Raw genomic sequence first — 27,604 nt, 5'->3', positions numbered from 1 at the left:
GCTACTTAAATGGCGCGCCCACGCGCCTTGAACAGCATGTGACCTTGTGACACTCCAATCGTTTGCCAGAGATGCCAGGTGGCGCCAGCGCACGGATATATGCATTCATGGAGGAAGGAAAAGTGTTGCCGTAAGAGTGCGTACGACGTTAAAATGTTGTCCGCCAATTCACCGTTTATAATTGCTACGTGTTGCTATTTATAATTTGCTGAATCCGGTTCTGCATTTGTATGCGTTTTATTTTCTTATTATTTGACTGAGGGGCGCCCTTATTGTTTTACCGGGCCTCATGTCTCATGGTCGTCCGCGTCTTTGATCAAATACGGCGTAAGTCGTCCGCTTTGTTATTAGTTTAATGTTTCAGTGCCCTACACTACAGAAAGCTCAGTAGCAGTGGCTGGATATGAGTGTTGAGTAGATTTATTGCCCGCAAAGTAAGCTTAACGGCTTCTACTAGCCCGCTCGCGTGGCTTCGCCCTTTGAATCGGCCTGCCCATATTTCCCGTTGCTTCCTACCTACGCAGTATCCATGTATTTTGGCGGTTTCTCGACAGACGACAAATAAGTTCAGCTGGTAGAGAAGTCGGTTACAGATTTATCACTTTGCGGCAGGTCCTGTGTGCATCCCTAAAAGTTAAAAATCACTTTGCGGATGTTTGTTGGTCGTCTTTGAACGGCATTTATGGCTTATCCTAACGAAGTGTAATTATTTCCAGTACTACGGGGTATTCACAATGGCATCAACAAAGCTGCCGGAGCAGAAAGTGATTTTGTGTGGAGAGTACGGCGTTGGAAAAAGCTCCCTTTTCCGTCGGTTTACAACCAACACCTTTGTTGCAAGCAACGATCGAAGCTCCACGCTCGGGTTAGACCACTTCGACAAAGTCTATAAAGTTGCCGGACGAGACCTGAAGGTGGGTTTTGGTACTTCTTCTCTTCTGTCTCATCTCATCTGGACTGGTCGTGTAAATCGTAGGCACAGTGCATTCATGCATTGCTGCACTTTCAGTGTTACGGAAACCAATGCCCGTATGCCGTGCGACCAAATGTGCATTTCTTCGCCAGCTCTAGCGGAGCACTGCTCATGTGAAAAAGTTGTTGCGCGTACGGTTTGCGTGTATAAATTGTGGTGTATTGTCGTGACTGCTCGGCTCGCCAATTGTCCCAGTACACAGGAAACCCTGCGTCACGCATGCTTCACAACTCGCGGCGAGAGCAGTCATTTTTTACCAAACCGCTACCGCCCACTTACCAGCAAAACTCACTGTAATAACAATTACCGACGGTCGGACGAAACTAGCAATGGTTACGAAACCACAGCGAAGCTAGAAATATTAATAGTTGTCACTCTGGCTAGTAAGCGAGTAGCAGCGGTTTGGCGGTTGGGTAAAACGCAAGGCAGACTGCTGTCACCATTAGTTGTATTTTGGACAAGACATTTGGTAGCCTGGGTAGAGGGAGATTCGGTGATGCTTATTAGACCTAAAAAAAAAAAAAAGCACGGAAAAATACGACTACAAGACCGGAAAAAAAAAAAAAAAAACACAGGACGATACAGTTCTGCCGCCGGCCTCTTCTGCGCTTTTTTTTTTTTTCCATTGTGTATCAAAACCAACTCGCCCAGCTTTCCATCCTGAACTTACTAGACCCCAGCTGTCATGTCAGAACCCACCTGCAGCTCTATTGCAGCACAACACATTACAACTGTGCAAGGCCAGTAGTGTGCAGCAGGCTATTCAATGTGAAATAAGGATTGTCTTTAGCACGAGAATTTCTGTTGAGATCATACTCTTGTCCATAATGGAACTGTTGTAGAAAGGCATGCTTCCAACAGTCTCAAAATTACTGCATTGGCACCAGGGCCGTACCCAGAGGGGGGGGTTTGGGGGTTCGAACCCCTCCCGAAATCTTTTCAGGCAGCACGTAAACAATACTTACTGTTGCTTTCAGCAAAACTACCCCCTTCCCAAAATTCATAACCCCCCCCGAAAAAAATTTCTGGGTACGGCCCTGATTGGCACCTTGGCAGGCCTACAAGTGCACAGTGTTCAATTCAGTGTTCAACCCAGAAGAATGAAAGTTTTCTAGACTCAAAATGATCTCTGCTCATGCTTTTATTCCAAAGAGCTGTTTTTAACTTCTGAATGATTGTAGCTGCAGCTCTGGGACACAGGGGGCATGGAGCGTGTGGCGTCCGTCACATCCAGCTACTACAAGTTCGCCGAGGCAGCTGTGCTGGTGTTTAGCCTGGACAATCCTGACTCGTTCAACATCTTGTCCCAACACCTGCTGGACATTGTAAGCTATGCAGAGAATGCCAAGATCTTCCTCTGCGGAAACAAAGTTGACCTGGTGGGCCGCATCTACGTCTCTGAGGCAGACATCGAGGCCTTTTGCGAACAGTGCCACAACCTCATCAGTGGCGTCTACCGCACTTCGTGTAAAACGGGTCAGGGCATTGAGGAAATGTTCACGGACATTGCCCGGCAGCTGGTCATGTCCTGCAGAGTGAAGGATCTTGACGACGTGGCCAAGGATTCGTTCAAGGTTACGCAGCCAGAAGAAACGCAGGAATCGTGTAGTTGCTAGGCGTGATGGGGCCAGCACACTGAAGGGGAGGGAGCGCCGAGTGCTTGCTGTTTGAGTCTATTGTGAACATATGGCCTTTTTCTTCACCTCCTCCCATGAAAAAGATAGTGAGCTATTGCAACATTTGCTAGTAGTTATGGCCACCTGCATTTCTCTACCAGCTCTTCTACTTCATGAGATGAAATTAATTTTTGTTGCACAAGTTTTGTTTTAGAATAATTTTGCAAATACCTCTGACTGAGAATCGCCAGCAGCTTGGCATGCAGCTGTTTTTCTGATGGCAGCAAAAGATAAATATGTTGAGATTTTGGGGTGTGTTAAAGATCCCCCCCCCCCCTTCCCCATTAAAGCTTTGTGTGCTAAAAAAAAAATTTTACAGAAATTTCACTGTTGCCAATCATCACCCAAGGGTCTTCAGTTGTGAACAGTTGCTTCAATTGCATACACAGCTGCACAAGTAGCATGATGACTTCATTAGTCAAATGTTGTAGTGGTGTTAGCAATGACAAAGCTTAACGCACATATTGGCTGTGTGGCACAATGCCGCCAAAGTAGTTGGCTCAAAGTTGTACGCAGCTAATTTAGTTGTTTTTTGCAAGCTCAACCTGTGCGTTTTGCAAGGAAATGTACCGTGAAAATGCTGCCTGACCATCTTGGGATGGAAAGTTGCTGTAAACTGGGACAGCGGGAACAAAGTGCCAAACGCTACGTACGTGTGGGCGTTGTAAGTGCGCCATGTTTTCTTGCAGCATCAGTTGGACGCTGTACTAGTTCTTAGGATACAACTTTACAAAATCAATGGCTGTACGTTTTTATTACAGTTGTGCTATGTACATACTCTGTAGTTTCTTTTTTTTTTTTATTAGACATTCAATATACTTGCATCTTGCAAAACAGGAACCCTTTACGGTGCCCTGTACAGTGTACAGTTTTTCAAATAAAGAGCTTACAACAGCAGCTACTTATTTCAGATTGGTGTTGCGGAGGTGTTTTGTTACTTAAATTAGTTGCATTAGAGAACATAACCACTTCTTACAGCAGCATGAGGCTCATACACACAAATCAGGGACTTGAAAACAAATTGAAAGTTTGTAACAGCTTCTGTACCATCTGAACACTGCGATAAAATAACTGCTTGCATAAAAATGAAAAAAAAACTGTGTACCACCAAACAAATGGTGCAGCTTTAAAGCATCATTCAGCTAAAACATGCCGTTTTCTTATACAAAAGTGGCTGGAACAAACATAGTGGACAGTGCAAACATCATCTGTACATCGCATACGTGGTCACAAGCAACCACACAGCCCTGAATAAAAGCATACCGCACAAGAACTAGAACAAAACAATATTAGGAATCCTAAACGCCTGGTGGAGACTTCCTGTACTGGTCAGCAAAATCCTTCACCTTGCGCCAGAGTTCTTGCGGCTCATCGACACGAGGTACCTGGAATGACAGCAGTACAAGTGGTTCCTGTTAGAAGCTCTCAGTAAGCTAGCTTTCGCATTTAGTCTGGTGTGCCTTCTACATTCCCTCTTCGTATGACCGCGGCAGATTACAGGCATCTAATGAAAGCAAGTTAAGTGAAAGTGGTCTGAGCTACACTGAGATTGCGCTGCGTGATAGGATACAAAAGGACAGAAAGGTAACGGTATGAGAAAAGGTATGTGCAAAGCTGGTGTTTTTGACCCACGCTCAACTTTCAAGATAATGAAGTGTGATGTGATGTCAGCTTTCTTTCTCCCATCAACCTTACCAACACCAAGCACGGCTTTGTTGGTGGTACAAGCTTTGTCACCGCGGCAGAACTGAAAGCTTACAAATCTATGGAGGCCCACAACTGCCTAACCAGGAACTGGGTGCAGGAACCCCATGTCGTCCTCATTGGTAAGGTGAATAAATGCATCCGGCCTCCTTTGTCTTGTCGCTGTGTCTAAAGGTGCATCGTTCATACTGAGGATCAGGAGCCTAAAGAACGATGGCACTCCAGGCTGAGACAGCTGCATATGGCTGGCTCAATCGTAAAGTTAAGGTCGCAGCTTCGTAATATGAAGGGCGCAAGTGCAATTACCATCCTGGCTTTTTTTTTTTAACAGCGAAGCTGTTCAAGCGTTCTTCTGTTCATGTGGATCAATAACAAACTTTCGCTCAGTGGGGAGGGGGAAAATGCTAGGCCAAGAAGGGTGAAGCAGTGTCAAGGAGCCCACGAGAAGGCGTTGGGAGTGCACGCCCCATGAAGAAAATATGGTTAGGAAGGTCCTGGGAATCAAACCCGGGACCTTTACACTGTGAAACCGGCAACTTAATCACTGGGCCACCCCAAAGGTTCAAGGGGTATGGGAGTAGCAGCGGCGTGCAGTCAATTGGAAAGAGGGAAAAAAAAAAAAAAAAAAAAAGTTCCTAAGGTCATAATCGAACCTGGGTCACTCGCGTCATGAAACCGGTGTCTATCCGAATGCACTATCATCGCATTTGGGGCACACAGCATTTCCTTTTGGTTCGTAGCACTGGCACTGGCTTTGGACTTTGGCTGAGTTGAGGTGGACTTGGGCTTCGGACTTTGGCAGTTTGAATTTTGCGCTTTAAGAGCGTGGATCAGGGACTTTGACTTAACCCAGTTTGAAATGGAGAAAGCTTTGCTTTTTAACCCTTTGAGGGTCACGGCCGTACATGTACGGCATCGGCAAACACTCTCAAAATGGTAAATGACGTACATGTACGGCATTGCTTGTACTATCTTAAAAAAGCGCGCCTTTTTCGCCAACGTCTCAAATACGTCAAATTTTTTTCTTGTGCCGATGGTGCTTCTTTTTATTTTTTTATGATTTACTTCAGCGGCGTGCCGGCCACCGCTTGCGCATCTGCTAACGAGGGGGCGCACTGGGTATCGCCCACCGGGTACCCGGGCGCCTCTCGCTTCTTGCGCCTGCCACAGACCAAGGTCGCCTGTGAAACTGATGAGGCTCTTTTCTCTCTCTCTCTCTTTTTTTTTTTTATTTTATGAGCGGTGCGCCATCTATCGCTCCCGCATCCGGCCGCACGCGCCGGCGGGCGCGCAGGGGCTGGTTTCGGTATCGTCCTTCGGGCGCTTCCCGCTTTTTGCGCCCGCGAAACTGATGTCCGTCTGATTTTGATTCACTGAAAAGGTGCTGGCATGTTACTCTCTCGTTTTTATTTAGAATTTTTCTTATGTAACGCCATAATAAACCACGTGTATGTAACAACACAAATGATTTTTTTGTCACTTTACGGTCACCCAAAAGAATGTTTGATTATTTTTTCCCGATAATTATAGATTCGTCCGTAGAATTTAAATCCGCAATAAAAAAAATCGACCCTCAAAGGGTTAACTATCTTTGACCAAGGGGCAGACCTAAGAAAAGCCAAGTTAAAGCTAGTAAACACTACCTGCTCCGCTGCTTCCTCAGTCTTTGCAGCTCAATTGTGAAGGTGGCCAAAGTATGTGCTCCTTTATGTTGGAGATTTTAATAATTGTTTTTGTAAGGTTAGAACAGCTTAACTTGGGCTACATTGAGCAGGGTGTCAGACGTACACCAGCAAGTGTGCTAAACGGACTGGTACTGGCCTTCACTGACGTCTGATGTATGTTTAGACTGCCAGTTCAAGGCACGCCGCCCGGTGTACATTTAGAGACAGCGTTATTTTCTCCATATCACGTTTTAGTGTCGATTAGCTCTTGAGCACTAGATGTTTACGAATGCAGTAGATGCCAGCGAAGTGGCGTTGCACATATGTACAGGGTACCCGGGAGCAAATAATAAGGGAAGAAAAATAGTAACAGCCGCTTCACATTTTGTAGTGAAACCAGCTTTTAGATTACGGACCTGTGCATAGTCCTGGCCGTTAGCACTGGTTGGCTGTTGTACGAAAGCTGTTCGAAACCAGTGAACTTCATAAACCCAGCATTTCCGAGAATTCAGGTTATTAAAGCCCTAATAGTTGAGCAGTGCACATGTCATTCTTTAAATGGAACTGGTCTGACCTGTGCACAGGTCTCTCCTTCGCATTTCTCCAGTGAAAAGCCTCCTCGCTACTCAGATTAAAAAAAAAAAAAAAAAAAAGTACTCCCTGCCCATTGCATCTGCAAGAAGGGGGACCACGTTACCTGAAATAAAGTGCTTTAGCTTTCGGTGAACTTTAGCAGCAACCACATGCAGCGATTTTTGCAAGCGATGCGACTGGGATCCGCAATCGCTCATCCCAGTCACTCGCTGAGGCAGCCACATGAAAGCGATGCGCGAGCAACGCGACGAGCGATCTCAATATTACCGCACAGTGCCCAATACGATTATCAAAGTACACACAGCCGCAAGGTTTTTTTTTTATGTGTGCACTTGTTACAAAAACTGGAAATAAATGTATTTCAGTGAGCAGAGGGTCGTACTTTTCTAGGATGCATTGTGCCGCCGCTCGCCCCTTCCCCTCGTTCTCTCCCTAAGCCAAAAGTTGCGCACCTTACTGCTTTCCTATTGGCTAGTTGCTGACTTGTTCTGGCAACCCAGAACTGAGCGATTTGGTCAGCGGCGATAAGTAGTTCGTCGCTAGTCACGCCGCTCCCCAAATCGCTTGCAAAATTGCTCCATGTGGTTACCGCTTTAGGAATCACTTGAATACAGAATTACGCATCGGTTGATTCGGGACCACGACTTCGTGTGCCTTTGCGCTGTTAGTTCCTGTGTGTTCTGGTACTAACTTTGATTTACTTTTGGTATTGCAAAAAAAACCAAGTTTAGAAGCATTTTTGCAACTGTCCCCTTTTTCGAGTGGTTGTTGCAATCGTAGAAAATGCAGAAAACGATCTCGCTAATAAAGCTTGTTCAAGAAAACAACCTGGAGCTGTTAAACCAATGTCGCACAAGCACATTGCCAGCAGAAGGCTGGTGCCATGATTCCAATGAACTGAGGGGGAAGGGGGGGGGGGGGGGGGGGTCAAGTGACTATGTCACTGTTACTTTGAGGCAGATGGAGGCTTGTTGCAGAAATGACAGCATGGGCGCCACTAGCAATTCTAAACCAACAATGAAGACAGAGCCATGCTGACGCGCGTGCCACGTGGGAGAAGGGACTCAGTGAGTATCTCCTAAGTTAAACAACAGGGACCATGCCACCCTGTGCGAAATTTCAGTGCAAATGTGCCAGTGGTTTAGACAAAAGAAATTACAATCGACAACAAAGTTGAAGCGCCTTTGCAAAAGCATATAAAAGCATGAGCCTAGGCGCACTAAATGCTAGAGGCGCGAGACAAATTCGTTAGGAAGACTCCCCATCAGTCTAAGCTTTTTGGCCGCCATGCCTTAGCCAGAGGCTATGCCAAGCAGGAAAAAGTTGTATGGGGATGTTGTGGCCATGCATACATCATCCAATGCAAAAAAAAATCCATGTCACAGCTGTCAACTGGTGCAACTAAACCTTTAGGTCACTTGTTTCAGCTAAAATGTTGCACAAAGACAGTATTTTAAGCCCTACTTTGGGGAAAGCACTCATCTGACTATGTGCGGTTGCACATAAAAGCCAGAGTCAGTCTGCACCACCCAGCTTCTGCACCATCAATTCACTCGGCACAGTGGGGATACAAGAAAGCTGATACATCACGAGCTGCAGACGGAAACACCGTTTTTACTGGACTGATTGCAAAATCAAAAAGTAAAATGCAAGTGCTGTTGCCAACCTTGGTGTTAATTTAAACAACAGGGACCATGCCACCCTGTGCGAAATTTCAGTGCAAACGTGCCAGTGGTTTAGACAACAGAAATTACAATCGACAACAAAGTTGAAGCGCCTTTGCAAAAGCATATAAAAGCATGAGCCTAGGCGCACAAAACACCCAATTAGACGATAATGTGCAAGATCAGCCTCTTCTTCGCTTTTCTAATTAGTTTTTGCAAACCTGGTAGTTTTGTGCTGCATATATGCCGGCGTACACCCCAGCGCCGAAGGAGACCTGCAAAAGACGGACGGCCGTGAGTGAGGGCACCTGCTGAGCTGTATATAGGGGGAAAAAACAAAAGCTACTGCTCTCATTACAGCGAAATACTTTTTACCGATTACTTGGGAAAACCTAGGCAAACCCGAAACCGCAACCTAGGTGTCCGATACGGATTGATGATCCGGATACGGACTGACAAAGCGTCGCATAATGATTAACTAAAAAAAAGCACACAGAAACGTATCTCCGCTCGACCTGAGCCTGCAACATCATGCATCACAAACGCTAATGAATACAGAGAACGTATTTCAAGGTCGCTGTTCGACAACGTGCGTCAACGCTTGCTCGATACATGTTGCATGCCTTCTTCACTCGACACTACGGTGACATGCGCCGGATCAATACTTACGATAAATTTCAGCATGTCAGCGGCTGCGCTGTTTTGATGCAAACGGAAAACACTGCCACCGTGAGCATACGCTGGTAACGCACGCAAGAAGCGCGGCCTACCGCCTACCCGCAGAACAGACAAAAGCTGCAAAACGCGTCGGAGACGCAGAGGGCGACACGCTCCGGCGTGTCGGCCGTCGATCGGGAACAGCCTCAACGTACGACAGTCCGCAACTTCGAGCCCACGCCGCTAACAATGTCGAAAGTCCCCGGGTAAGTACAAAATATGTTTTTCCTTCTATTAACGAGAAACAGTGCAAGGTGCAAACTCCGGAATGACCAGTACAATGATAATGGTGTAGTTTTAAAAATACAAAGTTTTGCTGGTATTTTCATTCCGCGACCTGCTGGTGCTGCTCGGACCCAACCGACGCGAAAAGTTGCACTCACGGGGGGGGCCACGCCTGAGGCACGTGCGCTGTGTGTAGGGTGTGATGGGCGAGTAAGTATCTGGAACCAGCGTCTCAGCGGAAGTGCGGTGGTTATCAGCGGTGCACGATCATGAGGGTTAAGACTCTTACCCTGCTTCCGGAACCCTGGACCAAATTCACTTTTACCAAACCTTTACGTTCTAGCCCTCAGCAACGCCAACAAAGAGTGCTTGACATCAAATCCAGCATAGACCAGAAGCTTATTGAAAGTGGAGAGCGGGATCGGTAAGCCTGTCGTTTCCTAGGCTTGCAGCAAACGTGCTTACGCAGCCTGCTCACTTTAGCGGTTGATACTCACGCACTGCGGTTTGTTGCAAAGCGGCATCTCTGTCTCACCTTCTCCTCTCTCTCTCTCTCTAGTTTGTAGCAATTGCAGCACCTTAACGTTCAGGTCAAGCGAGCGCTGAAGCCATCGAATAACATCGACGTAGTCCTGTCCCGAGGGCCGGCGATCGACGTCGGCGAGGCGGTCCTTTTGTCGGGGGTCTGGAGGCGTCGCTCGCTCGCAGCGTCTCTTGGTTGGCCACCAAACATCCCTAACGTCCGCACTTCTCGCGTCTGTCTTTGTGTATGGAAATAAAGCAGCGGGTAGTGAAAAATTCAGTGTGGCGATGGGAAACGTCGTGGTCCTGTCCCGAGGACCGGCAGGCGGTCCTTTTTGTCGGGGGTCTGAAGGCGTCGCTCGCTCACAGCGTCTCCGAGTTGGCCACCAAACATCTCCTAAAGTCCGCAATTCTCGCGTCTGTCTTACTGTATGGAAATAAAGCAGCGGGTAGTGAAGAATTCAGTGAGGCGAAGGCAAGCAACGGAATGGTGCGCTTCGCGCACTTGTAATGTTCTTCTCGGGCAGCTACGCAGTTGCTGGCGTGCGCTAGTGTTCGTCAAAAATCGGTACGTGCCTACCGTCGTTCAGCTGTCTTGTGGTGAAGAAGATAATTCTGCCTTTTTTTTTTTTATCCTTTTTCCAGCGAAGGTGGATATGCCGCGGTTTACTCATAAATCGGCGTGGAACCGCAAATTAATGGCACCCAAGAGCTAGTGTTTTGCGATTCCCTTTTGAAGGGCTCCTGGTGTGACGTTTTGCAGATTTTTTTTTTTTTTTTCCGTGCAGCTTGAAGGGCTTTCGGAATGACACTTTGCCCGATTTCGTCTACTCACGCGCTCATCACCGGTCGCCCTTTTATGCGCACGCGGGTGCGGGGGAGGGGGACGAGCACGCGCAGCCAGGATTCACGCGCTTACCGATAGCATGCCTTGTGCTGGTGGGAGATTTAGACGTGGACGTCTCGCGACCCGATGTGACCCCACTGCTGCCCTCCGTTATCAAGCGGGAGGGAAACTGACAGCCCCGTGTTTGTCCGCTAGAATAAAACTCGTCTTTAATGTTTCATTCAACTAATTGGCTAGTAGGTATGCTTAGTCGGAAGTTACAAACGTGTTTTGTTCAGAGCACTCAGCTTCGCGGGGCAGTTGTGACAGAGTGGAAGGGCACTGAATTTTTTCGTCAGTTGAGTAAATGTTTCAAAAATGTGTGCTCCAGAGCTGCCATACCCTAATTAACACTTGGAAGGCGATTTGTGGCTGTGGCGAATTCGTACGCTTGCGTTTCATATTCTCTGGCTCTGAATCAAGCACCCAAAACGGGGGTTGGAAGGACGCTGTTGTAAGTTACATTGTGAGGTCCACAAATTTACTTCGCTGCCAGTTTTGTCTAGGGTAAAAGGTGGCAGCCCTACAGATGGCCACCTCTTCGACACTTATGCAAGGCAAACGACACATCTGGGGCTTAATTTCAACACAGCAAGTGCACTTGGGAGGACCAGCAGAGTAGCAGCCTCTGTCCCAATGAAAGAGGTCAATTTCATACACACCTGAATAACAGTACCCAGGTGCTGGACCGGACCGCTTGACGATGTACCAGCGGAAGGTGTGGGCAAAGGCCCAGCAAAACCAGTGTGCGCTCAGGGTTAGGGTGTTGTGGATGTTCAACCGTATGCATGTGGTGGTGTGCAAAACCATGGTCCCAGGAGCTCACGTTTGTCAATGCAGTGCTATGCCTGTCAGCCATGGCAAGGGAATACCTGGAGAGGTGGGACAACTAGTGCTGGGAGCGTATTGTGCAACAGTGAATAGGCCGTTCAGAGAACCGGACACTCAGGGAAAACGGCGGTGGGCAATCCAGACTGCAGTGAACTTACCTTGACATCTCGCCCTCTCTTCTTCTTTTCCATCACTGGGTGTAGCTCACACTGTGCCAGCTTCATTCATAACCAGACAATATGGATAAAAGAATTACTTTAAATTGGCTTTGAGAGGGCCAGAAGACAGCACAACTTTGCTAGCTCCATTCCAGCCACAAAAACATCTTAACCGGGGAAAAAAAAAACCAACAAAATATTGGCAAACTTTCAAATTTCGCGCTACAGTGGCATACTATGGGCAGGAGTAATGTTATATGGGCCAGCACTAAAAACGTTATTGGTGTGCCAGCTGCGCATTAGCATTCAAGTGATACAATGAAACGAAACTAGAGGTCCCGTTACAATCGCCCAGTTGTATTTCTTAGAGGTGGTTTATGACATGTGGCTGCCAATTGCACAAACAAGATTCTGTGATGTCATTGAGAAATCGCCGAAAAGTGGCTCAGGAGTTGCCAGTGCTTTGTCTGGTTTCCTTAATATCTGTTATTTATTTAAACCTTGTGATAACATTGTTATCAGGAAAAGGCTGCCTTCTGAATGAACCAAACTTGTATTTTGCCTTCATGGCCCATTTTGATTGATGGATTGATTGTAGGGTTTAACGCGCCGACGCAACGCAGGCAATGAGGCACGCCGTAGTGGAGGGCTCCGGATTAATTTTGACCACCTGGGGATCTTTAATGTGCGCCGAAGTCTCGAACACACGGGCGTATTTGCTTTTCGCCTCCATGCCCATATTTTTGCATGTTAACCACAACTGTTCAAAAAAAAAAAAGCTGCAAGGGGTACAGAGGCAGCGTCACATTACCTGGTGTCATATGGTGTAATATCACTGGCATCTTTTATGCTGGAGGTATTGTGGGCTGTCTGGACCTCAAGCCTGTTTTTAACAATGCCCTTCATAGAATTTCCCACAGAGGAGACACCCAGCATTAAGGGGACACCGAAATGAATTTAATGCATTACTTCATTATTTAGGGCAAGTTCACGGCTCCTGTTTAAAGACTACACAAGTCAGCCCAACAAGCCATGAAAAGGCTATCAGTAGCGCTTAGGGATAAGACGCGAGCGTCAGGTTTCAGGGAACAAACTTGGGTAGAAAAAATCCCAGCTCAAATTGGAGAGGAAGAGGTGGACTTGGGCTGGATTTGAAATGTGGAAAACTGATAACCCATTGGGCCTACTGAAGGACGGGACTGGACGATGGAGAAGACAACTATGGAGGAATGAGATGAGAAAATTCAGGTGCAAAGAATGGATTCAAAAAGCGCAAGATAAGAGCTGCAAGAAGTGGATGGGAGGGGCCTTCATCTTGCAGTTGATGAAAATGGGCTGTGATGATGAAGGCTGTATAGTTTATTTTTGAAGCTTGGGGACGCCAGAATGCCAAGCACTATTTGACATCGCTTCACCAACTATCACTGTGCATGTTTGGGGTTCCCTTCCTATTTTTTAGGAAGAGACAAGAGCCACCTTGCACTGCCTTCTCACAAATGGCAAGACTTCAAGGGGATAATAGCAATATGGATGAAGCGGAAACAAGAACTATGGAACTATCCAAAGTCTGATTACTGCTAAAATGCCAAACATTGCCAATCAATAAAGCATGGCACAAGGCCTAATGCAAGGCATAATGGCCTCGTCAGATGGTTTTTCAAGGATTGTCTTGGGTAGGCAAGAATGCACAGCTGAAATGTACAGAAACCAAGCTGGTTCTTGTTTAGTCACTATGTTTACAATAAACAGTGCAAAAAGAGGACTAGCAGCTTTGCAAGCATTGCAATTTTTGCATCTAAAACCCTTCATTCTTTCTTCAACTGCAACAGTGCTGGGAGCAACTATGCAAGCGCATTGTCTTATGAACAATTCAATGTTGCAAGGATCGACTGCAGTGTGGTACCACTATCTGTTTGGGTCCCAAGGTCTTTCTGGCCCCTGTTCTACACCTGCAAAATTCTTGGCTTTTTGTTTGAGAATCGATATTTTCGCAGATAATTCGCCAATTGCCGGGCGAAGTGGCAAACAAGGTTCCTTCGCAGGGCTTCATATTGTTGTGAACGGGTACTGCAGTGCATACTGTTCACTGTGTTCTTGTGTTCCCTTTGAGAGTGGACCACCCTACATGGCCAGATTAATCTGGAACCCATCCTCCACTATCGGGTGCTTCAGTGGCCTGGTGCATAACCTACTGAACGTAGGTTATGCACCAGGTTGTTTCAAACGTGTCCTCAGTGGTTCCAAACCTATATTCTGTGCAGGTGCACACAGACATTTTCATCTCGGGGAGGGCATTGAGCCCTGGTTGTACTGTCTTCGAAGCTGGAGTCACAGCAATTGCGCAAAAAATTTTATTCGTAGGCATGGTTTTACATGCAAGTTCAATAAACGGCAAGAGGTCCAGGAATGTTAATTCACTCCCAGTTTGTAGGTTTCTTCCTCGCTTTTTCCATTGATTAAAGTGGCAGAAACTGACCACTTCGGATCGATCTGAAGGCAACCTAGTGTCAAGATGTCGAGAACAGGAACCTGCCCCACGCGCAGCGCTCGTTTGATTTGTACCCTTGGAGGGGTGGCTGCAGGCACACGCATAGCTGAGTGTAAACATTGCCGTGGCAGAGAACTGCCCTCAGCATCATCACGAGTGCTAAACTGGCTGCTCCTCTCGAACATTGTACTGCTTGGTGTGGTGCCTCGAAGATGCGTTTTCGAACAGGCCTGCTTCCCATTGCTGGCTTTTTTGATTGCTTCGTGGCTTCCCTTTCGGGCCCTGGTGGTGGTGGGTGCACTTGGCCGGCTGCTTGCTCCTTTGCTTGATGGCTTGTTCCAAAGGTTTGCTTTTACGGTTTCATGCACTTGGCTTTCTTGGAAAGGAGTTAACCAACGTTTATGTATTAATTTTTTTTTTTTTTGCACGCCGGTACAGTGTTAACGCCTTTTTGTAAAGAAAGCAAGAACACGTTTGACCAAAACGTGCAAATATAACTGGTTAACTTTTGCAAACACTGGCTCACAATGTTCAGTTAAAGTTAAAAATGAGACCTGGAAAAGAGGTTAGTGGCATGGCACCGAGTGACAGTTGTGAGAGGTCACGTGCAAACACCTATTCTTTCTCTTCTCTAGGTTAAAGGAGCTGCTTCGAACACGGCTAATAGAATGCGGCTGGAGAGATGAAATGAAAGCGACATGTAAAGGTAAGAACCACCTGTAGTACTACTGACAAGGCACAGCAAGAGCATGTTTTTTTATATAAAAAAAATTCGCAAATGTGGGCCTACATTTTGTTCAGTTTTCCACTGAAGCCAGAGCTGTGACTGTACACCACTTCGTCAGCACACCTACTAAGCGTTTACTTTTATTGCTTTTCCAGAGATTTGTGTCAACAATGTGAGGCTAGCAACGTTTTGTTGTCTATTGGAAACGTGTTGCAGACAATACATTACTGGCAGCCGTGGGTGTTGGCAGAGAGGTGCAGAAGGGGCCCTTTGCCCGCTATGCAATGGGTTTGCCCCCAAGACGAAATCTTGCCACCGGCACCCTGCCAACACCCAAGCACAATAAATTGCCCTGGTGTGGATTTACGTGTGTATAAAAATGTTAGTAAAAGCGGTTAGTGCCAAGGACATGGGTTTGATCCCAGCCATGGTGGCCTTCCACTACAGCGCGCCTCGTAGCCAAGGTGTAGCTTCGGTGCATTAAACACACAGAATATGAATTTTTTGAAAGCAATAGTGGGCTACCTAGACGCGAAAATTTAGTGTATTTTTGTTATTCAATTCAACAACTTGCTGCCCAGCTGCCAAAGAGGAAGGGCACAGTAGGTCTCTTCGATTTGGCCTGCACTTTCTGCATGAGTTAGTTCAGCACAGGCGCCGCTACTGCACAACCGGACCTGCACTTTTGTCGTCTGCTTCTGCACCTCCTCCCTGGGAAGTGCAGGGAAAGTCGTGAACTCATCCTGCATTCTCTGCACCGTGGGTAAATCGAAGAGAAAAGTGCAGGCGCCGCGCGCTGCACTCGAAAATCGAAGAGGCGAGTGCTGCATTACCTGAATGAGTGCAGCGAGTGCAGCCAATATGACCCTACTTTGTCTTCTTGCCATTTCTTCCCAACCTCAACTTGGCCCAACTTTGTCACATTTCAATAAATCTAACAAGACTTTCTATTTTGACAATAGGAATTCACATATACCATTTTCATTTAAATCTGGCTTAATACCCCTGTCAAATGTGCCTATTTAAATGCACTTAGTCTGAGTGCACTAGAGCTCCCCGAATGACACTTTGTCTGCGCGCTGCTAAACAACGAAATAAAGTGCCCTTGGCCGTGATGTCAGTGACGATAGCTGGCTTAAATATTCCGCAAAATTACTTGAAATTCCAGCTCTTTGTCACGTGGGAAACAATGTGAACACTTCATTGTGTTTACATTGCTCAACACTGCAATCGGCATCTCTTACGAGTCTACAAAAAACGCCATTAGGACTGCGACTGAACACAGGCGGTCATAGTTTCATAGTTATTCGCTGCGCAGAGAATCGCAGCAGCATTATCGTCGAGGGGAAATTATCAGAGTGTGTGGATTATAACCGAAAAGACTGAAACGGGAACACGACCACAAAGCCACAACAAACCACCTACGCGAACGCCACAGAGAACGCTGGCCATAGAGTAACACCCCATGAGGCGGCGCTGGCACGTTGCTGGGCGAGGGATTATTTTCTTCTTTTTCATCGCTGCTTCTCTTTTTGTAAAAATAAATCAACAATTTATCTATAATTAACTTTTAACATAACTGATAGCCATCTAAACACTCGTTCTTTTATGCTCTTTTTTCCCGATTTTTAGACCCCTCCGGCCGAGACAACTCACTCGGCGAGCCAGCCCGGGTAAAGTGTGTTTCGGGAACACACTCAGCTTAAAGTGCGTTCGGTGGTAAGTGTCATTCGCGTTTGCTGCTTAGCTGCGCCCGAATGACATTTTAGCCGAGTGCACTCCGTTGAAGTGCACTTAAATAGGCACGTTTGACAGGGGCACTAGTTTAAGTTTGCATTAAGCTTAGAAAACAAATATAACCCCCTATTTAAATCTACATTCAATGTAATTAACAAAATTATTTATTAATCTTTAAAATCGACCCATATACAATAACTACAGCTTTCTCATTATAATTTCCACTTTTGCAACCTGAAAAGCACGATTTTAAACTCCAGCAAACACATGGTCTGTGTGGAGCTAACTCTGCACGCTAAACCACTATAATGGCACAAATAGCGAGGGAACGGCAAGAGTGCCAGGGGCAGGAAGGGAAGAGGAAATTCGTTGTGGGATTTAAAGGGCCCAAGCTACAGCTTAGCTATGAGGCAAGCCGTAGTGGAGGGCTCCAGATTAATTCTGACCACCACGATATTTAAAGTGTGCCGAATCGCTACACCAAGGTGTTTGCTCGTTTCGCCTCCATCAAGATAAGCAGCCACTGTGGCCAGGATCGAACCCGCCTCCTTGGGGTCAGCAGCACAACGCCTTAGCCACTGTGCCACCACAGCAGGTGGGGGAGCGAAACGAGGGAATTGGTGGCAGTAGCAACACACACCTGTCGCCTTTCAATGGAATTTGCAACGAAGCAAGCAGATACTTTTTTTATAGCGTCGACTGCAGCTGCTCTTACCTCTCGAGTTCGAAACAAAGTCGCCTTGAGGGATAGAACGGCAGAGTTATGGGCGGTAACTGATAGCTATACGTGCATGTCACATTCTGTTAAAAAAAAAAAAAAAAATTGGGGGAATCCCTTCATTTTGCTCTCGAACATAGTGATGCATATGTTGAGTCATCTACAGAGTGCTTGCCATTATTGGCTTGTCTCCTTTTAAATAAATCGGGCCCCTGCATAAATCGGGCCCCGGCAAATCGGTCCCAGCACTGCCAGCTTTATGACGTGACCAAGTGTAATGCTGCCAGCATCGCATGTACCACTCCAATGTGCACAAAGGTCATTTGCAACCAGCCACCGAAGGGACTCCCACTGTGGAGAGCTCAACAAAAATTTGCAAGCAGCTAGGTGCTAAGTCGTAAAAATGGCTGGATTTTTGTTTGAGTGAACTAGTATAGAGTGGTTCAAGTGGGACCGAAACAATGAAGTGAAAAAAAAAAGGGGTGCGCCTGGTGTGCCCGACCCATGCACACCAGGCGCATCAGAAAAAAACTTGACTGGCTGCTGTGGGCATTTATAGAATGGTTCTCAGTGTGTTGAAGTAATCATTCATAAAATAAGTAGAAGCCCCAGTAAACCTAGAAGTATTGCATATAAAGGGAAAAAAAATATTCTGACTGCAATGCAAACCCCAATGCGTATTTCGTTGCAGTCCTAGAGGCACAAAACCTCACACCAGGTTTCACAAGAAAATTGGAAAGCTGCTGTTAGGGCTTATCTAACAGTTTTGTGTTTTTACAATGTGGACCTTTATAAAACATATCACTACAAAAAAATGCAAAAGTTCATAGAAATATCAAATAAAAAAAATACCCTCTGTGGGAAGTGAGTATTCTACCCGCTACACCATGAAACGAATGGTAATACTCTTAGCTCCTCTAAATGGTTTGACCTCATTTTTTTTTTTTTTTTTGCCTCACTTTTAATACATGAGCCTTGGGGGCCGTTTGAACCATTCTACCCTTCCACAACCACACACTCAGCTGCTTTTGATATCCATGGTAGCTGTAGAGGCACCTTTTTGCTTGGCGACTCCTTTTGATATAAAGGCTTTTTTTTTTGCTTTTTTTTTACTCCCTTTATGGAAAAGTTTCAAGGGTACAAAGTGCAATGGAAGGGTGTGTGAATTACCTGCAATTTAACATCGTGTGGGGTAGTTTAAGCTGAATAGCTAAATTAACCTGTATATGTGGGTGCTCACAGACTGGCAACTAGTGTTGCCTTTTCTACTAAAGCACTTGTGTGGCTGTATGGGTGTAGATGTGCAAAGCAGCAAGGAAACCTCTCTGCACAAAATTTGAATGTAGAACAAAGAATGTTTTTGTAGCGAGAGCTACAATGGCCGTATTCTCGCCATTTCACTGTGGCCGGTGGCCGCACCGCAAGCTGAGCGGTTGCCTAGCAACCGCTGCAGCTGACAGCACCACTCGGTGTGCCATCTGCCATGACGTCAGTGGAGGAGCCGGCGTTGCATCGTATATATAGAAGGGGCGGCTCGGTGGGACTCGTCAGATATGGAAAGCGAGTCGGAGAGACTGAAAGAAGCCAGGCTTTGTCATCGGAGGAGGCAGCGAGCCGAGGAGACGGAGGAAGAACGAGCCGCACGCCTTGAGAAGCACCCTAACCGTTCAGAGAACCAAGCTAAACAGCAACATTAACCGCACCTCTCGCTACACACACCCAGGCATAACTGAGTTAAGCCACAGCCAATTATTGGCTGCAAGTTCTGAGCTACAAAATAAACTGAAATTTAAAAGTGCATGGTCTTGACGCTTTCTGACTTCTGACAATTGATACACGGGTGGCATGGGAATGGTTCCTGTGTTATTAAAATTCATTTTCACAACACTGACTAGCTGTGAAAAGCATCATGCTTATTGCTTTTCAGTCTTAATAAGTCTGCATGTATCGTTTTAAACTTGTAATCTAGTAGTGCATAGGCGCCGACCACGGGGAGGGCTTGGGGGCCCGAGCCCCATGCGGGATTTCCCGCCTGGTGGGGTGGGGGCTTTCGGCGATGCTGACCTTGCCCCCCCCCCCCCACTCCCAGAAGTTCCATTGCCAGTGGCATAACCAGTTGGTTTCTTTTGTTTTGCCTCTACCTTTTCACCTAAAATTCTATTGTGGGTAAAAGCTTACTGCATCATTGTTGGTGCAGACGTGCACGGCTTGCTTTCACACTTTTCATTTATTCCTTCAAGTCCTTACGATAGGAGGACAAGCACTCTATACTATAAGCACCAGCGGCGGTTGCGTCATCTGTATTTTTTATTTAATTTTTTAACTTTTGACTGAATGCCATGTACGCACAAAATACATTTAAATACATACACAGGAATAACATATTTATTGAAAAGAAGGACAAAGCCTACTAACCATCATTGTCTAATGATGGTTAGTAGTAGTAATGATGGTGGTTAGTAGTTAGTAATAATGATGGTTAGTAGTAATCGGTAATGTTGACCAGATATTTGTAAACATATCCCTAAAATATCTCTAGTCTAGAAAAAATATAAATGTTCGGAAGAAAGATTTACTGCTGCGCTTTTTCTAAAAATGCGCCACGTTACAAATCAAGACAAACAAACAAAAAAAGCCGGTCTAGATTTCTTTTAAAAATGGGGGAAAAGAGACTCCTCAAGAGGGTCAACAATACTGCTGAAAAACATGTTGCATCATTTTGTTGTGTACCAAAGTTATAAGCAGCTGAAATCACGCTTTCGAGATGCGTCTCCATGCCGTGTGATGTGCTTTTCTGGCTTTGCGCTTTGACAAAAAAGTGTCTGTCTGCATTCTGTGGCCTCACCAGGGACGTTTCAACCTTTGAAGTCCATCTAAAGAGAAATCTATGTTTTTAATCTTTTAAATTTGCGATGCTTCACAGCTATGCCACCACCGAAAGGCACACCTTTGCGGGCGTAACTTCTTTTAGCAAAAAACAAAGAGCAGGGTAACACAAGTTTTCTTTGTGTTACGACTGCCGTAACTGACCCTGTGCCGGGCAGGTGCAACAAAGGGGGTGCACTGATCTCCCAATGGTAACTATAGTGAAAAACTCGCTGCCTTTCCTCGACGGGTGCAAGTGATGCTAGTTGGGTGCACTCCAACCAAGCAATAACATCTGTCCTTGCCATCAATACAGAGAAACTGAATATTGAAACAATTAACAAGGTAGCGAGCGAACTTGTGCGCGTGGACAACCACGTGACGTGCCGACCCTCGGAGATGCCGCTGGCGTGTAAACTTATCATGAGGCTAGGTAAAGCGTCCGGTGTAATTAAGGACGTAACAGACACATTTTTATCCAAGTGCAAAACCAGAAAAAGCAGTGGGAGTAGCGGATCTCGGGGCGCGGAGACCCACTCAAAAGCGCGATTTCAGCCGCTTATAACTTCGGTACAAACAAAATGATGCAACATGTTTTTTTAGCAGTACTGTTGGTATTCCTGAGGAGTCCCTTTTCCCCAATGTTTTTGTTAAAGTTACTCATTTTTAGAAAAAGCGCAGCAGTCTATTTTTTAATGTATATTTATATTTTTTCTAGACAAGCAGTATTTTAGTGCCATGTTTGCAAATATCTGGTTGACATTACCTGTCACTGACAAGTTGGTCACAATTACAGATACGGAATGAAGGGGCTTCAAAGTTAGTGACAATCTGGTGTCTGGCACGATTTCACAATTTTTTTTGTTCACGGCAGAACACAAACTTTGTTTTGACCTGCTTGCCTGTTTGGTGTAGTTTTCTTTTTGTTGTTGTTGTTTTAAAGCAAATTTTAGTCAGCACGATCAAACCTTGGCACGCGCAAAGCCCCAAATTGCGCGTCACCCGTGCCACCGTTGCAAACTTTCTCGCAAAGTACGCATGCTGGAGGAAAATGGATCGCAGTTTTAAGCTATTCTCTGAATTGCGCATAACTCAAAAATATGGTAAGAAAAAAAATATGCGTGTACACACATGTTCGTGCTTTTATGGAATCACCCTGTGGCTTTTACTGAGAACAGTATGCTTACCCAAAAACGTTCCCAACCATAATTTTTTTTTTTTTCAGAATTTTTTTTTTTGGCAGTAATTTAAGTTCAATGTTCAGTGGTAACTAAGACACAAAACCAGGTTCGACCTGAGTAGTGTTGTGCTCAATTTAAAGAGGTCCGAAACTCGCTCCACCAACACTGGGGAAGACATTTTTAGTAATTGATTCCCACAATAATGTTGTAAATGCAATCAGCTTTAACAGAGTTAATGTGCATCAAAATAGTGGCTATTTATGCTCTCTTCTATCAACACATGTTACGTGTACATCAAAGTTCTGGTCCTATAATTACACTGCTAGTCCAGTGGGTGGTTGCTGCCTCTGTTTCATGGCATTGTTGGCTGACTGGTGGTGCAGCAGTGGCATCGTACATATTTGAATTCAAAAACATTTTGCTGGCAAGTGATATTGTGTCCTTTCCAGGGGTGTCTTCTGTAAACATGAGTAGCAAAGTGCTGTCTACAAACGTGCACACAGTTTTTGCTTGTCTGAAGCCGAGAGCCCCATGCGCTTAGCCACGTTTGCTGTAGCTCCGCCTGGGGGTATGTGATGGTAAACGTGTTGATTATCTTTGCTGGCAATGCAGCTGGTAATTGTACAGTGTCATTTTTGTGTTAGCATCGAAAACGACAGTTCAAAAGCGGTGGAGATCAGACTGCCTTATCACCTACAGGAAGCCACCATGGGACAGCATAGGGCCAATTATTGTCATACTCAAGCAGGATACACATGTATTTTGATAAAGTAAAACTGTGCCATGTCTGGCAACGAGGAGTGTGACAAGTCAGCTAAAAAAAATTTCAGCCATTCCGCCGTGAGAAGGTGGGACACCAGTGGAGCTTTATAAATACTGAGAAGACTTCTTCTAGGATCTACAAAATAAACAAAACATGCATCTGGAAAATGGCACGCTCTCCACCTAACATACTCTTTGCCCTTTGAGCCATGGACATGAAAAATTCCTCAGGCACTTCAGTCTACTTACACTATTTTGAAGGCGAAAGCCTAGCAATACCTATCGAAAGACTTCTTTACTGCTACATCGTATTTGCGTCTTTACGTTCCCTTTTGTTTCTTCATCTTTTGGTGCGAATTACTTTGACAGGCCAATTCGCCACGCTTCAAGCCACAGCTCTCTGTGGCTGGGGTGTCCCACGCGTGCTGTCACATTCACCTGTCACGCAGCATGCACTTGGTAACTCTAATTCCGCCACTGGCAGCTTGCTGGGATGGTGCAGCGCACGCAGCTCCTAACCTGAAGGCCGAGTTCAATTCCCACGCAAACTCGGGCGTGTTTTTTATTTTCACTTCGAGTGCTCGATTCAGTGCTCAATAAAGGTGTCAGCAGAACACGACAGTGGTGGGACGACGACGCTTCCCCTCACCGGAAGTGCACCAAACTAGAAATCTCTGCTCCCTGACATGTAGGCATTCAGAGTGATGGTGGTTATTCAAAAACAAAGGCTACATGCCCAGTGGCACAAATGCTGCTGGCCATGTAGCCTAATGGCTGCTGTGTTCAAAATGTGCCCTGTATCTTGTTTCTCCTAACACAAACTGACTTGTTCGTGCTCGAACCTCTAGCAGGGGCTGCATCATATGGTCAGGTTCGGACCTCTGCATACCCCTCGGCAACATAGCCACACGATTCCGATGTATTCCTAATTGCATAATGACTCATCTCAGTAATATTGCTACATGATGCCGATATACTTATGACTGCTTAGATACCTCAATAATGGATGCTGGGCCCACTTGCTGATGAATATGTGTATGTATAGAAGAGCAGCCAGTATTCGATAACTCCATAAATGCCCAGACAAAAACTGCATTTGTTTATAACTCTTTGCACCATGCCAACAGCATTTGTGTGAGCCATGTTTTGTTTAAATCAAGACAATCACACCTACCCTCGTGCAGTAAATGAAAACGCAAGGTAGGCTCCTCGCAATTCAAAGATGGTCACCTTTTGAATGTGGCGCGCTCAACACTTGGTTTTTACTTTTGAGAAAGAGCTGCTTGGTGTAAAAAGTGACACGCAATCAGTGGCCAGTGCAAGAAAAACATCCAAATGTTTGGATGCCTTCAGGATAGCCAACTTTCACGTGAGTGGCTGGCTAAACATTGTGATAACCACAGCTGCACAAATGTGGCCCATAGCTCTCTGAACAAGGGGGCAACAAACAGTGTTAATGTACCAGAAACTCGCTGAATGCTGCCACACACAAAGCTGACACAGTATTTGGCTTTAATTGACTAAGATTTGAAGAATGTTTTTCCGAGCAGTTATTTATGATCAGAATAAGCTTCATTCCCTCCATTAGAACAAGTTCTGTTGGCAGACTTTGCCAACTATCCTAAATGTAGCTGGACAGTGCCAACATTTGCTTAAGTGTCCAAAATAAGCACACACTGCAGCCAAAAAACCCGTTTTTTCTCAGGGCATCTGTTGAACCTTTCCTTATGTACCTATGACACGGCAGGAACAGAAGTATACAAAAAAACATGAGCAAAACTCATTTTGCGCCCTGAAAAACCTGCATGCCCCTCTCGTCCTGACTGCGTCCACTGGCGAGTTGGCAACTCGGTAGTTCAGTGCTGACATGAGAGACTCCTTCAAGACACAAAAAACACTGCAAAACATAGCGGGTCTAGGTTGAATTGCGTTCATTTTTGATAGTATCCTGTTCATTTTTTTCCCCATAGGTAATTGCTTCTTTTCAAACAAGCACAGTTTTATGTAATCTGTGCAAGATTGTAAATGACCAATGGTTTCGGGGAAATGTTTAGGACAAACACGCATTCCTATCCAGTGCAGTGTTTTGCTCCCACAGGCAGTTCCCTGCATTTAAGTTTTTCATAGCATCAGTTCATCTTCACATTTGTAGTTTTCTCGCACCCGAGACAAGGACTTTACGAGAAAGTTGTTGGAGCCCAAACTTTGTCAAAGGTCGTCTTGCACATTTTCCACATTAAGACATTCAATGTCTCATCTGTGTCCAAATTCAGGTCTCGAAGAAGTACTGACACTAAAAGCTGACATGATTCACACTTCCTGAAGAAACAGGTGCCTTTCAGCTACTTTTTGCATCAAGCGTTACCTGCAAATTAGTTTTATTTCATAGTTTCAACAGACTGGAAAACTGCAAGTTACTTTATTTGCCAAACAGCTAGTTGTGCGAGAGCCTCTTGCAGATCAAACTGAAACTAGGCTGCCCTTTGCCACTCGTGTCATGTACAGCAGTTGGAAACCAAAGCAATCTCAAGCGAATACAGAATACCCACCCTCGCCTCATACCAACCACCTGCACTACCTGATCACATAATTGATCTGGAAAGACACAGCAGTGGCTAGGCAGTCCTGAAGGTTTTTCTTTTTTATGCTTTTGAACCACACGATTTTGCTTTGACCAAAGGCGATTTCCCTCACGCTTGCTCCTGTGCTTCCAGCAGCCGGAACCTAAACTGATGCAAATCAGTGGTTCTGTAACTTATCAACATCTTGATGTGCAGTCTAGGTTGTTGCTTTTATAGCTAGCAAGAACAAGGTATTTAAAAGAAAGGCAGAACAAAAGTTTGGTGTTACTGCTCTTTTAAGGGCAGGAAAATGCATTCTGGTGGAAACCCATCTATGCATGCATCCACTTTTGATTAAACTAGCGAACCCTCCACTGTGCCAAACATTTTCAGTGCATTAAAACTTGCTGCAAACAAACTGAAAGTCCTTGTTTTCTCAATGTGCTGTGTACTGCAGAAATGTTGCCTAGTTGAAAAAATTACTTTAGTTCAACCGCTATCCCACTGATGTGCCATTTGGCAACAATACCGGCTCCACATAAGGCGCCAGCCACTTGTGACTACTCACTACTACCACATAGCGATGTTGGAATTTTTTATACATAAGTAAGCCTGGCACTTTATCCATTCTGCTAGAAGGAACCTCTTTTTTGACCAAATGATATTTATCAACTCTTGATTCGTTGGTACCAAATGACAAGGATTAAAGGAATGTACAACAAAAAATTTTTGTCTGGTTTTTGAATTAGCAACTGATGGTGTATGCCTCCCGAGTCAAGCAGCTATCTCCCGACTTCGTAGGCAGTGTCATGACTGGGCACAGCAGCAATTTCATGGTGTCTCTAAGATTGTTCTCGTGCATTGTCCTCACGTTGCAGATATTATCAAAGACAAGGGCGTCGAGAATGTAACCATTGACGAGCTGATTGCAGACCTCACACCAAGGGGACGAGGTAAGTAAGGAAGAAAACAACTCGCTCAGAATGAGGCCCCATTTTATATCACTTTGCACAAAATGTGCACATGGCTCCACAGCTGTGTTGCCTTTTGGCACTGCCATCTAAAGACAGCAGTGTTGCATGGTACCCAGATGATACCCAGCTTATTTATCTAAAAGTGGGCTGCAGTTTGAGATTTGTTCGAAAAAATAATCTTTGATGGGCCACACGTAGTGTCTTTGTAGACAACTAATAAAATGTTGGGCTGCCCTGGCAACCAACGTCTACTATATCGATCTTGCTGCAATTATTGTATTTCAAAGCAACATGGCTCACGTAATGGCCATTCATAGGGTGCACTAGGCTTCACCGGAAGTGGCGTTTTAACCCTCCTTCCTTAATTCTGCTAGACATAGCTGGTGCGAAACTAACACTCGCATTTGCGGTGGCAGCTGTTTTCATGCTCGGGTGAGTGGAAGTGCTTAGCTCTGCGTGTTGATCACTTTGAATCCACCTACATGGTATAGTGAAGCAGCAGTGTATTGCCGCTTAGGAATCGTGCTCAGTAATTCTCACAAGCTTGCCATAATGGCGCAGTGTTTGCTTCTGGAGAACTGAGGAGGGAGGAGAAGAGGCCCGCATGGGTGGATTGATCCTGCACTTCTGGCATAGCAAAGAGTTTAAAAGGTATGCCCTCAGTTGTGTGCTTAGCAAGGGAACTGTTTCTGTTGCAGCTACTGTGCCCGACATCATCAAGCGTGAACTTCTCCACGAGATAAAGGGATTTATCGCGGAACTGGAAGAAAGCTGTTGGCAGTGACCGGAAAACCCGTCGACAACGGCTGCCACGTCAAGATGTCCGAATTGTGCTGCATGTGGTTTACAATGACTGTAGGAAAGATGAAGTGCTAGCACAACCAATTTTTACATGCGCTATTGTATACACACGCAATCGTTGTAACTTATTGTGCATGCATTCGATTATTTCTATTACGCTGCAATATCGAAATACACCTTGTACTTAGAAAATAGCGCAATCGTTGTAACTTATTGTGCATGCACTCGATTATTTCTATTACGTTGTAATATCGAAATACACTTTGAACTTGGAAAACTAGCACAATCATCACTTAATGTGCATGCACTCGATTATTTCTATTAAGTCGTAATATCGAAATACACCTTGAACTTGGAAAACTAGCGCTATTGTAATTTATTGTACATGCACTCGATTTTTTCTATTATGTTGTAATACCGCAATACAACTTGTACTTAGAAAACGAGGAATATATACATCTTGAGAATTTCATTGTACAGCAATGGAATGAAAACAAATTTTCGTTGTGTCTTCCAAAGCAAGCCCACCATGTTTTTTTGTTGTTGTTGCACAATCAATTTTTACGCACTCTATTGTATTCCCATGTAATCGCATAATGTTTGGCATGCACTCGATTATGTTCATGTTGAAACATTGAAATATACCTTGTATTTGGAAAAATAGGGGTGTATATATTCTGAAAATTTCACTGTACAGCAACGGAGTAAAAACAAATTTTTGTCGTGTCTTCCCAGACAGGCACACCATTTTTTTTTTACACTCAGCAATACCTTGGCATTCCATTTGCATCCAAAACACTGACGACATGCGTGTCAGGCTTCTGCAGACTGCCACACCACTACCTTTCCGTCACTTCCACCTGTTGCGATGAGACTCCCGTCCTCGGACACATGGACACAGGTGACGGGACCTGCAAGGAGCAGGGCCACATTTTCCACATTGCTGCAACTTTCTGTATCAATTCAAACTACAGTGTAATAACCCTGATTACGTGATGGACTATGTGGTCCCAGCAGGCTCTTAGGGAAACAATGCATTAAATACACTGATTATGCATCAGTGGAACATCACAGAAGTACACGGGGTCGCCATTTCATACAACAGCTCACGGGGACACTAGGAACAAAAAAGCTAGCATCGTTCCAATAATTCACAATCCTTCGCCACCTCATTCC

The 27,604-nt window shown here is 45.3% G+C and overlaps 4 protein-coding genes across 13 annotated transcripts in view; 2 read left to right on the top strand and 2 right to left on the bottom strand.

Annotated features, from left to right (window-relative positions):
* On the top strand, nt 1-3,559 carry Rabx6 (RAS oncogene family member RabX6). Of its 3 annotated transcripts, none has more exons than XM_077687130.1 (3): nt 1-136; nt 717-914; nt 2,155-3,559. In XM_077687130.1, exons 2-3 carry the CDS (start codon nt 735-737, stop codon nt 2,587-2,589), a joined length of 615 nt encoding a protein of 204 aa, XP_077543256.1. In that variant the 5' UTR covers nt 1-136; nt 717-734; the 3' UTR covers nt 2,590-3,559. The 3 variants fall into 3 exon arrangements, with proteins under 3 accessions (XP_077543256.1, XP_077543255.1, XP_077543254.1); XM_077687129.1 differs by having other exon boundaries at nt 92-434; XM_077687128.1 differs by having other exon boundaries at nt 93-327.
* LOC144155594 (uncharacterized) lies at nt 3,385-10,400 on the bottom strand. 5 transcript variants are annotated; one of them, XR_013319597.1, is made up of 3 exons: nt 9,753-10,400; nt 8,497-8,550; nt 3,385-4,034 (listed from the first exon to the last, which is right to left on the bottom strand). XR_013319597.1 is itself a non-coding variant. In XM_077687136.1 (3 exons), exons 1-3 carry the CDS (start codon nt 9,739-9,741, stop codon nt 3,948-3,950), a joined length of 168 nt encoding a protein of 55 aa, XP_077543262.1. In that variant the 5' UTR covers nt 9,742-10,266; the 3' UTR covers nt 3,385-3,947. The 5 variants fall into 5 exon arrangements, 1 of the variants encoding a protein (XP_077543262.1); XR_013319596.1 differs by lacking the exon at nt 9,753-10,400 and adding an exon at nt 9,376-9,469; XR_013319595.1 differs by lacking the exon at nt 9,753-10,400 and adding an exon at nt 8,945-9,083.
* Nucleotides 9,065-27,089, top strand: LOC144155593 (transcription and mRNA export factor ENY2-like). Of its 4 annotated transcripts, none has more exons than XM_077687133.1 (5): nt 9,065-9,198; nt 9,561-9,641; nt 14,738-14,808; nt 25,532-25,606; nt 26,326-27,089. In XM_077687133.1, exons 1-5 carry the CDS (start codon nt 9,182-9,184, stop codon nt 26,409-26,411), a joined length of 330 nt encoding a protein of 109 aa, XP_077543259.1. In that variant the 5' UTR covers nt 9,065-9,181; the 3' UTR covers nt 26,412-27,089. The 4 variants fall into 4 exon arrangements, with proteins under 4 accessions (XP_077543259.1, XP_077543260.1, XP_077543257.1 ...); XM_077687134.1 differs by lacking the exon at nt 9,065-9,198 and adding an exon at nt 9,291-9,427; XM_077687131.1 differs by lacking the exon at nt 9,065-9,198 and having other exon boundaries at nt 9,487-9,641.
* LOC144155590 (protein FAN-like) overlaps nt 26,566-27,604 on the bottom strand; it is a 66,793-nt gene continuing 65,754 nt past the window's right edge. The window contains exon 32 of the mRNA XM_077687127.1: nt 26,566-27,339. Within this exon, the coding sequence (XP_077543253.1) occupies nt 27,242-27,339 (98 nt within the window). The 3' untranslated portion in view covers nt 26,566-27,241. The remainder of the gene's footprint in view (nt 27,340-27,604) is intronic.

Source organism: Haemaphysalis longicornis, unplaced genomic scaffold (assembly GCF_048455015.1).
Source record: "Haemaphysalis longicornis isolate Haplotype H1 unplaced genomic scaffold, Haemaphysalis longicornis Haplotype H1 scaffold_1, whole genome shotgun sequence".
NCBI lineage: Eukaryota > Metazoa > Arthropoda > Arachnida > Ixodida > Ixodidae > Haemaphysalis > Haemaphysalis longicornis.
This window is presented reverse-complemented; position numbering and strand designations above follow the sequence as displayed.

Bases quoted from the DNA above. Each gene is read 5' to 3' on its own strand.
- Rabx6 (XM_077687130.1), top strand. From the start codon at position 735: ATGGCATCAACAAAGCTGCCGGAGCAGAAAGTGATTTTGTGTGGAGAG. The intron at 915-2,154 runs GTGGGTTTTGGT...GAATGATTGTAG, and splicing joins TTGCCGGACGAGACCTGAAG to CTGCAGCTCTGGGACACAGG.
- LOC144155593 (XM_077687131.1), top strand. From the start codon at position 9,487: ATGAGGGTTAAGACTCTTACCCTGCTTCCGGAACCCTGGACCAAATTC. The intron at 9,642-14,737 runs GTAAGCCTGTCG...TCTCTTCTCTAG, and splicing joins GAAAGTGGAGAGCGGGATCG to GTTAAAGGAGCTGCTTCGAA. The intron at 14,809-25,531 runs GTAAGAACCACC...CTCACGTTGCAG, and splicing joins AATGAAAGCGACATGTAAAG to ATATTATCAAAGACAAGGGC.
- LOC144155594 (XM_077687136.1), bottom strand. From the start codon at position 9,741: ATGCCGCTTTGCAACAAACCGCAGTGC. The intron at 8,551-9,714 runs GTGAGTATCAAC...CGTCTTTTGCAG, and splicing joins TTTGCAACAAACCGCAGTGC to GTCTCCTTCGGCGCTGGGGT. The intron at 4,035-8,496 runs GTTTGCAAAAAC...CTGTCATTCCAG, and splicing joins ATGCAGCACAAAACTACCAG to GTACCTCGTGTCGATGAGCC.